Source organism: Mastigoproctus giganteus, chromosome 1 (assembly GCF_048544385.1).
Source record: "Mastigoproctus giganteus isolate SK-2022 chromosome 1, ASM4854438v1, whole genome shotgun sequence".
Lineage (NCBI taxonomy): Eukaryota > Metazoa > Arthropoda > Arachnida > Uropygi > Thelyphonidae > Mastigoproctus > Mastigoproctus giganteus.
Window position 1 is genome coordinate 77,026,650 of NC_143575.1, and position 16,632 is coordinate 77,043,281.

A 16,632-nucleotide genomic window follows, 5' to 3' on the forward strand; every position below is an offset into this window, starting at 1 on the left:
CCTCAGTCCCCAGCGGCTTTCACTCCCCCTCTTACGACAGTGAGAGAATCAGAGTGGAAGCAGAGGGTGCTAAGAATCTCTGGGTACAACCAGTCTACCCTGCACGGACTCTGAACTTAGCCTGTTACAGCGTAAGTCACTCATCGGTGAAGATAGAATATTAGAGCTGGAAAAGGAATTAGAAAATGTGAATTGGAATATCATCGGTTTGGCTGAAACACGAAGAAATGAATCACTTATAAGTTTATCAAGTGGAAATCTGCTGTACACCAATGGAAACAGTGAAAAGAGTGAAGTGGAGTTGGTTTTCTGGTCCACAATGATATAAAAAACAACATTTTTGGAATTCAAATGTACATCCCCAAGGGTGTCAAGACTGCTCAGGATATCTAAGAGGTACAAACTAAAGGTTATAACAATTTATGCACTACCATAGAGCCTGATGATGAAGAGGTTGAAGAAATGTACACTGAAATTGAGGGACTTTTACACAAACAGAAAACTCACTACACAATTATTATGGGGGACTTCATTGTTACGGTTGGAAAAAGACAAAACAGTGCAGAAAGGGGAACCTATAGGAAATTTTGGAATTGGTGAAAGAAATGAAAGAGGTCAAAGACTTATTAAATTTGCAGAATCTCAAGGAATGTCAATAATGAACACTTTTTTTTTTTTTTCAAGAAAAGGGGGAACAGAAAATGGACATGGAAGAGCCCAAATGGATTAACAGCTAATGAACTAGACTTCATCCTCATTAAAAGAAGGTATATTGTGAATGATTTTACTGTCCTGAACAAGGTAAGTGTTGGAAGTGATCACAGAATGGTAAGATGGACACTCGATATAGATGTAAGAAAAGAAAGAAAAAACTGACTTGAGTAAATAATATGAAGGTCTTTGAGATAACAGAAGAGGAGAAAAAGCAGCATGTACTGGAACTTAAGAAAAAGTTTGAGCTTCTGAAGACCTTTTAGAACCAAGATATTTACGAGGAATACAACTTTCTGAAAGTGATAAAGACCGAGAAACCTATAGGTAAAAAGAAATCCAAAGAAAAAATTAGTCAAGAAACACTTGTGATGATGAACCGAAGATGACAAATGAACAGCAACATAAGCACTGACAAGGACAAAATTGAGTATATTGAGTTAAGCAAAGCCATTAGAGACTTGGAGAGGACGAGAAGATTTAACACAAGAAAAGTAGAATAGGCATTAAGGGAAAACAAAGGACTTAAATCAGCAGCCATGTGCAGTAATACAGAAAGACAAAATTATACTGAAACTGAAGAATAGCGATGGTGTACTTGTAAATAGCAGAGAAGGCATAATTCAAATAGCAGAAGACTACTATAAAGAATTATATAAGGAGCGAGGGAATGATGCCAGCAGTGGGGAAGATGGATCACAAAAATTAGCAACACATACGCCATACCCGATATCCTTCCTAATGAGGTAGAATATGCAATGAAGAAAACAAAAAATCAGAAAGCCCAGGTGAAGATGAAGTTACTGTAGAATTGTTAAAATTGCAAGGAAGGAACATGACAGAAACTGGCAAGACTCTTCACAAAATACACTGGGAAAGGCATGACCCCTAAGGAGTGGAATAATGCAATCATAATTTTGCTGCATAAGAAAGGAGATGAATTGGAAATTATAGACCAATTAGCTTGTTCCCACATCTATAATTTTTTCACAAGTGTCATTACTAACAAATTAGAAAGAATACTTGATGAGAATCAACCAAAAGAATAAGCTGACTTTAGGACAGGACTCAACTATGCATCACCTTCATGTAATATCGCAGCTAATGGAGAAAACAGATGAATATAAAACATCATTATGCCTGGCATTTGTGGATTATGAAAAGGCATTTGACTCTACAGCGGCGCCTCCATAGCCAGGTGGGCAGAAGCAGCAGTGTGTAGCACACGCTTCTTGATTAGACCAGGGTTCAAGCCCGTGACCACCAAATACGGAGGATGTGGAAAGGTCGAGGAAATGACCACTGCATATCCCTGGAGCAATATGACCTTAGTTGCTAATGCTCCTAAAAACCAAATAATAACAACTCCTCTACAGCATAAGGCAATGTTTCGGGCACTGGAAAGACAAGGCATAGATACCCCATACATTGATTTTGAACAAAATATATGAGAACGCCACCTCCTTTATTAGACTAGACGAAGACAGTAACAAATTTAAAATTGAGAAAGGAGTTCGACAAAGGAAGATTTCAGAAGATTAAACTGGTTGCAGAAAGGATTTGATGTGAATGGAGTATCTAAACCCTTTACGATTTGCAGATGACATTGTGATCATAAGCCATGATCCCAAAGAATTAGAGGAAAATCTTAATCAGTTATGCAGAGTTAGTATTTTGGACTAAAGATGAATGTGGCTAAAACAATAGTAATGATGAACAAGTATGCCACAGAAAGGGATATAATTGTTGAAGGGACAAAAGGTGGATTTATATACTTATCTGGGACAAGTCATTAGCTGTAATAAGGATAGATGGCTGGAAGTCAAGAGAAGGATAAATATCGGATGGACAGCATTCAGGAAATATAGTCGCATACTGAGGAGCAATATCCCAGTTTGTCTGAAACATAAAATAATGAACCAATGTATACTCCCCACCATGACTTATGGAAGTGAAACTTGGGCACTTGCCAAAAGAATGGAAGAGAAGCTGAAAACTATGCAGCGAAGAATGGAATGAATTATATTAGGAATCAGACTGTTAGATAAAAAAAGAAACGTGGATTAGGCAGCAAACACAAATAAAGGACATTCTTATCTAAAGAACTGAAATGGACTTGGGCAGTTCACATAGCTCAAAGACATGATGACAGATGAACTAAGAAATTAAGAGAATGGTACCCAAGAGGAGTTAAAAGAAAACCTGCAAGACAACAACAGAGATGAACAGATGAAATTCATGAGGTCATGAGTAGTAAATGGATGGCCATTGCACAAAACAGAAGAAACTGGATTGCTGGAGAGGTCTTCATCCTGCAGTCAATTGAAAATGGCTGATGATACAAAGTTTTAATTTAAAAAAATTTTCAAAAAATTACTCCACAAAGCCCACTGCTAGTTGAAAAATTATTGCTCAGGGCCCAGATATGGCCAAGAAACTCACTCAGAAAAAGAATGAGTGTTTCTGGCCATCTTTTTTTCAAATTGCTTGTGAATGTATCTGATATATCCTGGCATGCTATCTCTGTTCTGTATAGTGTGTCAGCCTCTTCTTAAAAATGCATAGCCAATACTGATGTCAAAAATTTAGCCTTATAGATGCAATTTGATACTTAACTATACCCCAGCTATTACTCAATAAGTAACCCATCCTCTTCTACACATTATCTATGGGCATTTTCTTGTACTGAATATGGAACACTGGAAATAGTCTCAGTAATTCGTGACTAAACAGATGTGTGCGTGTGCGCGCGCACACACACACACACACACACACACCTCACCCCACTGTTTTAAGAGAAACTTTGCTTGCAATTAACCAATTTTTCACTCAACTTTACATATTTGAGTTCCTTGATTATTTTGTCACTTTTTCACTTTTATTATTATTTGTCAGAAAAATACCACTATTTTGTCTTTGCCTCACTAAGAACTTTTAAGGTGGTTCTGAGATACTGCACAAATTCTCCCTTTTCATTCAGTTGTTTTATAGAAGGTTTCAAAGCCAACTTAATATGTAATGGTGATAGCTGCCCTCAGTGTAGCTCATGAGATGATCATATTAACACTTTTTGCCTGTGACTAGATTATTATTATTATTAGCTATATGATGCAAGGAAGCCTGAGGCTTATGCAGCACCAGCCCAAAAAAAATTTGAGTTACCCTGCGAGAGAGAGAAGTAGAAGGAAACCACCAAGAAAGAGAAGAATGATGATCCAGGGTCCAGCTCGGGACCCTGGGTGTGCCAAGCTCATACTCACCAGATGTAAGCCCCTGGGGTAATGCTGATGAAGAAAATACTTAAATATGCAGTCAAGACTGTGCATAGAAAGCCATAGTATTTTGTAAGTAAATTTATTTTAGGCCCAGCACATATGAGAGATTTTTTGTTCATGATTAATGTATGTTGATAGAGCCTTCATATTTTCATATATATTATGTACACTAGTCCATGTAGCTTTTTTGATCAGATGTTCCCATTATCTAATAAGGCCACTTTTGGACTTATCTCACAGGAATTAATAAAAAATTGACATTCTGTTGGTTTCCAATCAAACTTAGCGCCTGTACCAACATGCCAATGTCACTACATTGGCACAGAATTTTGCAATTTTATAAACAAGATAGCAGATTTGCTGATGAGTTTGGATATTGATATGCTGTCAACAAGCAGGGAAGTTCCATTTAGCATTAGCATTAGCATTAGCATTAGTAGAGGCATTTGATGCAAGAAAGCAAGCTTATGCAGCATCAGCCAAAAAAAAAAAAAAAAAAAAAAAAGTAACATAAATAAATAAAAATAACCACTTCCACTTCACCCCTCTGTTCGTTCGAAATACCTGTCCAGCTGAGCCTTAAACTTATTTAGGCTATCAACTTCCACGACAAGGGATGGAAGTCTGTTCCACCCACCAACCACCCGCTGGCTAAAGGCAAATTTCCGCACATCTATCCTACATCTGTCTTTCCTCAATTTGAATTTATGCCCTCTCAGGTGATTTTTCTGAGCTAGAGGAAGAATCCCATCAGCATTGAGCATGCTCAAACCATTCAAGGCTTTGTACACCTCTATCAGATCACCCCGCTGGTACCTAGTTTCCAGACACTGTAATTTGCAAAACTTAAGCCTTTCTTCGTAAGAGAACCCCTTTGTCCCATTCACCAATCTAGTTGCCCTTCTCTGTACTCGTTCCAGCAGCTCTACATCCTTCCTGAAATGAGGCCTCCAGGCCTGTATACAGTACTCTAGGTGTGGCCTGACCATTGCCTTATACAAGGGAATAATCACCTCCTTATCCCTGCTAGAAAAATTCCTATATATCATTGACAATACACCATGAGCTACTCTTGCAGCTCGTCTGCACTGCTCAGAGAACTTCATATCTGCCTGCACCACCACCCCCAGGTCCCTTTCATTCTCTACCACTGTCAGTGTAGTACCACAGATTTGATACGTTGCTCTGGGGTTGCTGTTTCCCATATGTAGTACTTTACATTTGTCAATGTTAAACTTCATTTGCCACCTCGAAGCCCATCTGCTCAACCTTTCCAAATCCTGTTGCAGCAGCATAGTGTCAGTAGTGTCCTTGACAACCCTGCCAACCTTCGTATCGTCTGCAAACTTGGACATTAAGCCTGATATACCATCATCAATATCATTTATAAATACAGAAAACAATAAAGGCCCCAATACTGAACCCTGAGGGACTCCACTAATAACATTAGTCCACGATGAGCAGTGTCCATTGATTACCACTCTCTGTCTTCTCCCCCTCAACCACCCCTTTATCCATAGCAGCAACTTGCCTCCAATGCCACACTGCTCCAATTTGTGCAGCAGTCTTCCATGTGCAACAGTATCAAAAGCCTTTCTAAGATCCAAGTATATAATATCAAAGTTATTCCCTGCATCCAGTTCTTTTGTGACTGCATCATAGTATCCAATCAAATTGGTCAGGCAAGACTTCCCCTTAACAAAACCATGCTGTGTCCTAGCTATAACTGAAGTCTTGTCTAGATGATCCTGCAGTGCTTCTTTCACCAGTGCCTCCATTAATTTTCCGGGAACAGAAGTTAAACTCACAGGTCTATAATTACTTGTGTCAGCCTTTGATCCCCCTTTGTGAATTGGGGTCACATTTGCACATCTCCAGTCAATGGGTACCTCCCCTGAGTCCAAGGAAGCTCTCATAATTATGGCTAAGGGTTTGCTTACCTCCTTTGCTGCCTCCTTTAATATAACTGGATAGATCCCATCCACCCCAGGTGCCTTTCTTGTGTTTATCTTCAACAATTTCTCCTCCACTTTGCTCTCAGTTATTACAAGATTCTCTAGCTTACTGCTAGAGTTGAATACACCTCTGGCATTCCCCTCGCTGAATAACTCCTCATGTGTGAATGTCGATGCAAAATATTCATTTAGTTTGTTAGCTACCCGAGCAGGGTCATCAACAGTTGACCCATCGATCTCAAGTGGACCAATCTGATTCATCCCCTTCCTTCTAGAGTTTACATAAGTAAAGAACTCTTTGCTGTTTTTCTTCGCATCCCTTGCCAAGGATCTCTCGTAATCTGCCTTCGCCTGCCTAACCTCCTTTGTAACTTGGTTACAGATCAACTTGTATCTATCATAGGCTTCCATGTCACCCATTAATTTATATGTATCCCATGCATTTTTCTTCTCTGCCACATGTCTCATTAGTTCATCTGACAACCATTTAGGCCTAAACCTTGAACAATATTTCTTAGTTGGTATGTAAAGCCTAGTAGCTTCCACAATAAGTTCTTTGAATGCTTCCCATTTTGAATTTGCTGTTGGCAATATCATCAGTTGATCCCACTGTATAGAATTTAAATACTGTCTCAGTCCATTGTAGTCGCCTTTACGAAAGCAATACCCCTTCCCTTTACCCCTAATGGTAGTTACCTCTTTGAGTAACTCCCACTTCAGCACACTGTGATCACTGCCACCAAGTGGTTCATTTATCTGCAGATTCTTAATGCATGAAGAATCACTACTGATAATCAAATCAAGAGTATTACTCCCTCTAGTTGCCTCCCGAACATGCTGATGTAGAAAACAATCATCCAATAAATCCACAAAAGCCTTGCTACTGTGTGAGTGACCAGCCCCCAAATTCCAGTCAATATCTGGGAAATTAAAATCCCCCATTATAAGACTCTCTGATTTACTGGCCCACTCTATTTCTCCGAACAGTTTCTTATTATACTCATCAGAGTCATTAGGCCTATAGCACACTCCTACTCTCAATTTTGATCTCCCAATGCTTATGTCACACCAAACTGACTCGACACTGCACTGTCCAGCGATGTCGACTGGCTTCACTTCCTTGGATTTTATGTGTTTTTTAACTAATAGCATAACCCCTCCTCCCTTCCTATCCTGTCTATCCTTTCTGTAGACATTGTACTCCCCAAATTCCAGTTCTGCATTTCTTATATCTGTGTGACACCACGTCTCTGAAATCCCCACAATATCTGCCTTTGATGTTTTGAGCAATACCTCAAAGCAATACCTTTTGAGCAATACCTTTGAGCAATTTCTGCAGGTCTTTGGCCAGTGTCTTTCATAAGTTCATCTCCCAGATCAGCCTTCATTATTAGATGTGGATCAGAAGTTGTAAATGAAAAAAGCTTCATCAGACTGCAACAAATCATGTGAAATCTCCCATTACTGTGTAAAAGCAGTTTAGAGACTTTGGTTTGAAATCATTTGAATGAAGGACAGGATATGTCACATAACATTCAAGCATCTGATTTTTTCTACTTTTAAAAAATAAGGACACAAATGCTTCTATTATATAGAAGTGGCAATCCATGATGTGATCTTTGGGCTCCCTCCTATTATGTGAATTGTAAAGGGATTGATTGGCATAAACTTGTTAAACAGTCTCTGAGATTTGAGGGTGCAACTGATATAGCCAAAATGTGGAGCTTGATGCTCTCTTCTGGTCACAAATCTTGCATGAAAGTACAGATCACGAGCCTTTCCCACATTTTGTTATTGGGATGTAGATTGACTCTTCACATGTGTATCAGAAGGAATTGTTCCAATTTAAACTCTTTAGGACATGGCTGACCGAAATTAATTTAAAAAAAAAACCATAACAGCTGCATCATAAGAGAACATTTAAACAGTTTTGAATACTTTATCAAAAAGCCTATGACTAAAAAATATTTCCCAGCCCTGTGAGATTGAGAAATGAAGGGCATTATTGATGTTTGTGTTGAACCTCCCCCCACTCCATCTCCCAAGACAGAAACCTAATATATATTGTTATTATGTATTTCTGTAAAGAATAACCAGATGTTAAACACAACAAATGTTATCAAAACTACTTGTACAACTCAAATCTCAGAGACTGGATGCCATTATATTCATGAAAATCAGATGCTCTCTTGTTTTCTCTCTCTCTCTCTCTCTCTCTCTCTCTCTCTCTCTCTCTCTCTCTCTCTCTCTCTCTCTCTCTGTGTATACAACATAGCTTATAGAAATTCAATTTCGTTAATGTAGGAAGAAAAGAAAACTTTTAAGGAAAGACTACAAGGTGTTCAGGATGTTATAGCCTCAATTCAAAATGTCCTGGGGGATATTGCATCTTTTGGAGAAAGGATAAAAAAGTAAGTTGCTGCTTTATATATTCATTTCAGTTAGCTGGCATACTACACTGTCTGGTCACTTTATTCGGATATTAGAAATTTTGGGCTATATGCAACAATCTTTTCAGAAATAAATAAATCAAAGAGATCATGTAATATGTGGTTAGTGCAGGAAAACACTAAAGCATGGTGCCCAAATCAGTTTGCCAGCAATAGAGAATAAACAAGATTTCAGTCTTCCAAAGATGTATGATTGTTGGTGTACATTTACCAGGTTTTATAGTAAGATAGGGCTGCTGAATGTTCAAAGACTAATATCATTAGTCTTCTTTAATAAATGGAAAAATGCCCCAAAACATCTAAGTAAATGTAACCAAAGAAAAAATAAGGTGACTGAGTAAGGTGTTTGACGTTTGTAGCTGATTACTGAGTGGAATTGTTGCCAAAGGATGAAGCAATTAACCTTTGCATTTAATTCAGCAATATCTCAAGTCATTGGTATCTATATTTGTGAAGAACCCTAAAAAAGTGATATGGGAGTAAAAGACCCTTGTGGAAGCCAGTGATTGCAGATACCATCTGGAAAATATGGCTGCATTAGTGGCATGAATGCAAAGGATGAACATTGGAGGCAAGTCATATGGCCCAACAAGTTGTGATTTTGCTGGAAAACTGCACTTATGGTGTGGGGGATTATATAAGACACTGAAATCATTAGAGTTGCCACTTGTCCAGATGTGATCCAAAGTCTTCGGTTTTAAGCTTGTTATATTTGAGCTTAGTGTTTTGTAACTTCTCCAACTGTGAAATAGTGGGGGGAGTGAAAATTCCTGGTTTTAAGACAACTATGATATTTTTTGTATATTAAATGCTTAGTAAGAATGTATAACTTACAAAACTAGTTAATAGTTATATCACATAATACAATGTTTTTAAATTATGGCATTATAGTCCTAAACTAGAAATTACAAATCTGTCCAAATAAAAAGTTATTACAAAAACTCTTAGTGATCATTTTATGTAAAAAAATTTCAGGTTTCTTCTGTTATTTCCTACCTCCTCCTACAAAAAAAAAAAAATCATCTCTGGGTAAGAAATTTTGAAAAGTGTCAGCTCTAGGAACCATCCTGTTATGCACCGACAAAATAGGCTGTTGGAAAAGGTATAATAGTGTGGGGCATGTTTCAGTGACATGCCTTTTGTCCCCTGATCTCACAGGAGAGCACTGTTAATACTAGAATATCTGAACATTGTTGCAGATCACATACACTTGGCAATGTTGTATGCTTACCATTACATTTAGAGTTACTTTCAAAATGACACTGAAGCTGTCCATGCAAAATGTGTAAAAGAATGGTTTAAGGTATATGAACAAGACCAAGCATCTGTGAGATTAATTAGAAAGACATGTTTGTCAACAAAATCCTCCACCTCACTGCAGTAATTGAGGGCAGGTACATGAATAATCCAATATTCTGCATTTCACTTTTAAACACCTTTGTTGACTCTTTTACCATGTGTCAGAACCGTGAAATGGAGATGGCCTAATAGCATATTAGGCCTTCACTGGTCTAATATGTTATTAGCTTATGGTCTTAATGAAGTGGTCAGGCAGTGTAGATGTAGCACACAGTAGAACATTATATAGTGGGTCTGCAGTATATGTATACTTCCCAGTTTGCCATTTTTCATGTCTGTTGTCTACTATTTAACACCTTTACTTGCATATCTGTTATTGATTTTCTTATCCATTATGTTACCATCAGTCTCATGCATTATGTATGAACTTCCAATTGCTCAGTAGTGTTAATCTATCAAGAACACTTCTGCTTTTGAGGTTCTCAAACTAGTTCTGTGCCAATTTTGTTTTTACGCTATTCCTTAAGTAGCATAATTCATAAGTAAACTGTTTTCTTTGTTATCTTCAAACAATTTTGTCTTATTTATTTTATTTTGACAACAAACTGCTTTGTTTTGGAAATAAAATTGAAAATTATTACTTGTTTAGACTGGCAAATGAGCAATTAATATTAGATGTAAACAAATAAGTAATGACTACTGATAGACTGGATCTCAAGTAAAGATACATTTGACCAGTATATTGCCAACACTGGAATAATTAAATCCCTCAATGGTTAAGAGTGATCTAGCTGTTGTTTAAATTAACAACAGCTAGATCAGTACAGTGTAGAAGTGAGAAGAGTATGATGAGGGTGGATATAGTTGTGTGAGAAGTTTATTGCTGATTCAGAAAAAAAAAAAAAAAAAAATATATATATATGTTTTGTTTTTTTTTTTTTTTTTTCAAATTCATTTGGTTGGAAGTCGGCAAGTTCTGACATCCAATTTTCAGGGAACTACATCATCAAATTTTCATCATTATTGGGGAGCTTGGGTGTGGTCCTAAACAAATCATTGTCGATGAAACTACATCCTTCTGAAAAATGAACTCAACTCAAGAACACTCCCGGTTTGAGAACCTCAAACAATTGTTTGAGGTTCTCAAACAATTGAGGTTCACAATGATCCACTGCACAGTGATCATATTCCCATACAAATTGAATTGCTAAACAAGTCCCCTTATCATCCTACTAAAATTCTGCAGTGGCTCGCTGATAAAGCAGATTGGCAGAAGTATAAAAAATTAGCTAAATTTGACCTGGAAATAACCCAAGAATCCCCAACTGATGAAGTGCGCAACTGTCACAAAAACAATATTACATGAAGCAGAAAAAAACCATGCCAAAATCCTCTTCAAAATTGCTGATACACCCAAAAATCTGGTGGAGTAACGAATGTCATGCAGCTAAAATAGAGCAAAGTAAAGCCTGGAATATCTTTCACCGCTGTCCAATCTTATCTAGTATAAACATGCCAGAGCAAGGTGTTTAGATGCTGTAATAAAAAGACAGCTTGGATTTGCTTTACTTTGACCCTCAATCAAGAAACTCCTACACAAAATTTGGAAAATAATTTAAAAAATGATAAATATCAGACGACTCCTGTGCTTATCATGGAATGGAGGGAACAGAATGATTCTGACCCCGCTAAAATTGCAAATATCTTAATGGGAAACTTTTGCCAAAACATCAGGAACAGAAAGTTACATCCCTTCAGAAGATTTAAAACAAATGAAGAAAAACAAAAATTAAAGTTTTCATCAAAAGGGAATGAACAATATAACCTACCATTTACCATCCATGAACTGCTTACAGCTCTGTCAACATCTAGACATGGTAGGACCAGATAATATTCACTATTCAATGATACAGGAACTAAGTGCTGAATCATTGCAGTCACTCTTGATCTGTTCAGTAGACTGTACCTAGAGGATGCATTCCCTAAACAATGGCATCATACTATAGTCCTTGCCTTTCTTAAACCCAGTAGAATTCCAAAAAACCCCACTTGCTGTAGACCCATTGCCTTGACCAGTTGGCTCAGCAAAATTCTTGAAAAGAGGGTAAACTGTCGATGGATATGGTATGTAGAAAATTAATCTCGTACATGCTGCACAATTTGGAATCCAACAAAACAGATCAACACTAGATATACTAGTATGACTTGAACTCCGACCGAAATACATTCCTTAGATCAGAACATCATTTCATGGTATGCTTTTGATACCAGTAAGGCTTACGATTACACGTGAAAGTATGAAATACTCCACAAATTATATCAATATGGACTTCAGGGTCATCTCCTAATTTTCATACAAAACTTTGTTACCCCAAGTATTCTTGCCAAGGAGTCCCCCAAGGCTCTGTAGTCAGTGCTACACTTTTTATAATTGCAATTAACATCATTGCCGAATGACTTACAAACACTATTGATACAGCACTGTTTATAGATGACCTTAGCAAACATAGATACTGTTGAGAGAGAGTTACAAGGGGCAATAAATAAGATCAGTTCATGAACACAAATTAATGGCTTTCAACTTTTCCCCCAAAAAACATTGTGCATCCATTTTTGCCACCAGTATAAACTTCACCCACATCTGAAACTACAACTGAATGGCCAACCAATAGCAGTTTACCCCACCATACGGTTCTTAGGAATCACATTAGATATTAAAAACTAACAACATCTTGTCAGCAAAAGGAATGAATTAACTCGTCAAGTTGAGAACTACCTGTACATTTGTCTCTCTCTCTCTCTCTCTCTCTCTCTCTCTCTCTCTGCCTTCTTATGGAAAGGTAACTGGCTGCTAGATAGTAGACAAAGTAAAGGGATGCTGCCAGCTCAGTAGTGTTGCCATTCTGGACTAAAAGGTAGGTTCAACATGTCTCATTTCAGAATGTATGCACATCATAAAAACTTAGAGAATTTTATTTTTTAGTGTTAAAATTAGAATAGCATTTGGTGAATTCTTTAAGGCCCACATTAAATACCTGTACTATAGAGGTTTCACAGGTAGTTGCCATAGTGTGAAATAGAGAAATTTGAATTGAGTGTATTGCTGTTTGCTTCATACTCATAAGTCATAACTTATGAGAGGCGCCTCTGTAGCCATGTGGGCAGGAGCATAAGTGTGTAGCACATGCTTCTTGATTAGACTGGGGTTCGAACCCGTGACCACCAAATACGGAGGATGCGGAAAGATCAGGAAATGACCACTGCATATCCCCAAAGCAATATGGCCTTAGGGGATATGTGGTGGTCATTCCCTGACTTTTCCGCATTCTCCGTATTTTGGTGGTCACAGGCTTGAACTCCGGTCTAATCAAGAAGCATGTGCTACGCACTGCTGCCCCTGGCTACGGAGGCACCACATGCTATAGTAGTCTACTGCAATATAAAAATGCAAAAAAAATGCATTGTTCTCTGTTGTGCAGTCATTTCATAGTATTTGTGTAGTGTGAAACTAATTAACATTCTTTCAGTAAGATACCAAAGCAATGTAACTTAATTTCAGAAGACATACATAAGCTTTTCCATATATTGTAAAATCTGAGGGAAAAAAAAGAACGTTTGCTATATACATAGATGTGATTTTTTTTTTTTTTTTTTTTTTTTTTTTTCAATTTCAGGCAGCAATAAAAGTGATGTAATCAGACATTTGCAAACGAATTAAACATAATGACAGCATGTGGTGCACAGAAAGAAATGCGAAACTAGATGTTACATTTCATGCTGACTGTCATTTTTTGTCAGTATTGACAGAAAATGCAAATAAACATAATGCAATGTGATTAACGTAGTGCAGTTTGTTTAACACAGTACAGTCATGCTATGTTTAGCAGTTTCCCAGTGGTGAAAAATTAAAAAAAAAAAAAAAAAAGTTTTGGAAGAGCAGAAACAACATTGTTTGTCAAATTGCACAGATAGGGGCCACTTTCAGCTGCAACAGGTGGCAGCAATGATGACCCTGCAGAGTACAACACTGGGCTTCTTAACAACCTGAAAGTATGTGGGATTCCTTCAAAAAACTGCTTGGCACTTAGCACCTCTTATGATAAGTTTTAAAACTGGAATGACAATGGTATTAAAAGAAGCAATTGAGCACTTGGTAGTAATACGTTGTCCTTATCTTATTAATTTATGTGCTGAGAAGGGAGCCACATGGCTTCCTGAAAAAGTGGATGAATATCTTGTAGACATTCTCTATTATCTAGCATGTGCCACAAGTAAGAAATATTTCAAAAAATGTGTGTATACGTTCTCAGTATGTAGTTAAATGTGTTAATAGACTAGTAGAACAGTGACAACCCTTCTTCTGTTTAAAGAAGAGGTTAGAAGTGGGGAGAAAGCAATATGAGCACTCTTCAGAGGTGTCACATCAAAAAATACAAGCATTTACTAGAGTGGCACCAACTTGTTTTCAAATCCAGCGCATGATCCAAAAGTTTTGAAAGATAAATTGACAAATTCAACAAGAAAACTTATGAAATGCAAACATTGATAAAAGCAGTCTAAATAGACCAAGCAAGGCCAATAATTCTAGACCCATTATTGTCACTCTTTTAGAAAGTCTGTTCGTGTTTTAATATTACGTGCTAGTGTTTGAAAATCTGAACATCGTGCTGAAGTAATTTCTCCTAGATATGTTGAAGAATGTTTTTGTGCAAATTTATTTTTCCAACAGTTTCAAATTTTCCACTTCTATTTTGAAAATTGATGACTATAGCTGACTAAACCATAAGGATGAGTCTAATAGGTATTTCTGCTGCCATGGTTATGGAAAGTCTCTAAAACTAGAGAACATTCTGTTCATTATTTCAGTGAGGAAGTACTTTATGGCTGCATGTGACTACATGATGGCCCTTTATGTGGGCTCCTGTGTACATGATGAGAGGACCTCCCAGTGATGCTGCTAGCCTTCCAGATTAGCATCACTGGGATCCAACACCCATACCTTGGTTCCAGGGATACATCACTGGAATCTGGCGTGTGCAGCCATGCACTGTGACCTGAAGAAACCTGAAAAGGAGGATTCTGGTGGTTGAGTGGCCCAGCTTTAACACACCACTTTGGCCCCGGACGAGCCTGACTGAGATCAGTTGGCAGGTGGTTCTTATTGCTGCATTCCAATAAGTCTCCCTCCCTCCCTCTGGTTCTAGGCTTATTGGAAATGTGGGTATGATGCTCCTGAGTGAATTTTGCATCCCATTTGTGTACACAGTACCTGCTAGTTCCTGAGTCGGCATCCCCCCCTTCATAGGGCTCAGTGGTGGGTGAGGTACTTAGGGCATCTGATATTTTTATTTTACTCCTATGGGTAATTTAAATCCTTCTCTTCTCTTCTGGGGGCCCCAACAAGACCCCTACCTAATCGTTCAGATGATAATGTCATTCTGTTAAAAAAGAGCCAGAACTGAGGATAAAACACCATCTCTGACACTGTCTTCTTCATTCTCCATTCCACCAGAGAGCAGTCAATTGGGAAGATGTCACCCTTCTTCATCCAGAAAGAATTAATAAGGTTGGCAGGATCACCTAAATCAGTAAAGTGCTGTGATCTGGCAACCTGTTGGTCAAAGCTTCAAGCTCAAAACAAGTGGAAAAAAATCCTGAACGCCACATTGATAGGGGGAATTACTATCACCATAACCGCACACAAAACTCTGAACTCTTCTCAAGGTGTCATATCAGAGTGGGATTGGCACCTTGAAGTGCACTTTCTTCATGTCTCTGAAGAAGAAGAGATCTGCTCTGAACTGAAAGACAAAGGAGTGACAGCTGTCAAGAGAATATCAATGTGAAAGGATGAGAATCTTGTCACTACCCAAGTTCTCATCCTAACATTCAACACCCCCACAGCCTCCAAATTTCATCAAGGCAGGCTACTTAAACTGCCCAGTGAGGATTTATGTTCCAGACCCACTGAGGTGTTTTAGATGTCAAAAATACAGCCACTCACAAACAGCTTGTCGTGATAACCCTGCCTGTGCTCTGTGGTGCAAAAGACCACGAGAGCAAAGGATGTTCAGCTTCCAAATCAATCTGTGTAAATTGCCAAGGAGGGCAATTTACACAGATCGACATCCTTCCACCCTAACAGTAGAAGGATGAAAAAGAAAACTAAAAACAGGGCTTAACATCTCCTACCCAGAGACCAGAAAATGCATCCAACCAATAAATAAAGTCTTCATATGCCCAGAGGGTTTCTGCGAAGTGCACTATCAGTATACAAACTGAGATGGCTGTACCACCAAAAGAGTCATTTGCTCAGATTACATGCTATTTATTGCATTCACAAAAGCTCACCCAAAAAACAGTCAGCTGCCACTCCTATATCCGTACCTCCTAGTGCTCCACCACTACCAAAGCCAAATGGTAAAGAAAAGCAACACATATCGGAAGAGCCACCTGCAGTACAAGAAAAATGGATGTAGAAGATAAGGAGGTATGGGATGACTCAGTCCTGGAACTTTTTGGATCAACGTCCTTTCTTCCTAAAGAAAGATAACGTCCTTTCTTCCTAAAGAAAGATAAAGCTAGGACTGAGAAAACCAAGCCCTCAGCTCTTTGGAAGCCACCGGGATGGACCCAACATAACTAAATAATGGGTGCATTTATTCAACCCAGTTCACCAAGCCATCTGTATTGATTCTGGATTATTTAGAACATCCCCTGTCCAGAGTTTATATGTCGTCACTAGCTGCTCAGAGAGCTTGACACCACAGTAGACAATGTTGCCCAGTCAACAGGGCAACTACTTCCACCCTGGCATGCTCTTAAACAGTCATGCGACTTCTTGATTAAAAATCGTCACTATTGCTCTGACAAAAGCAATTGTCACTAAAATATACTTTTAAACTGAAATCCGTGCCAGACAACCCTACGTGGATTTCCATC

General features: G+C 38.2%; 1 protein-coding gene across 8 annotated transcripts in view; it reads left to right on the plus strand.

Annotated features, from left to right (window-relative positions):
• Mctp (multiple C2 domain and transmembrane region protein) overlaps nt 1–16,632 on the plus strand; it is a 690,267-nt gene that overhangs the window by 626,536 nt on the left and 47,099 nt on the right. For all 8 annotated transcript variants that reach the window (XM_090373448.1, XM_090373456.1, XM_090373439.1 and 5 more), the window contains one exon: nt 8,246–8,352. In XM_090373448.1, the coding sequence (XP_090229574.1) occupies nt 8,246–8,352 (107 nt within the window). The remainder of the gene's footprint in view (nt 1–8,245; nt 8,353–16,632) is intronic.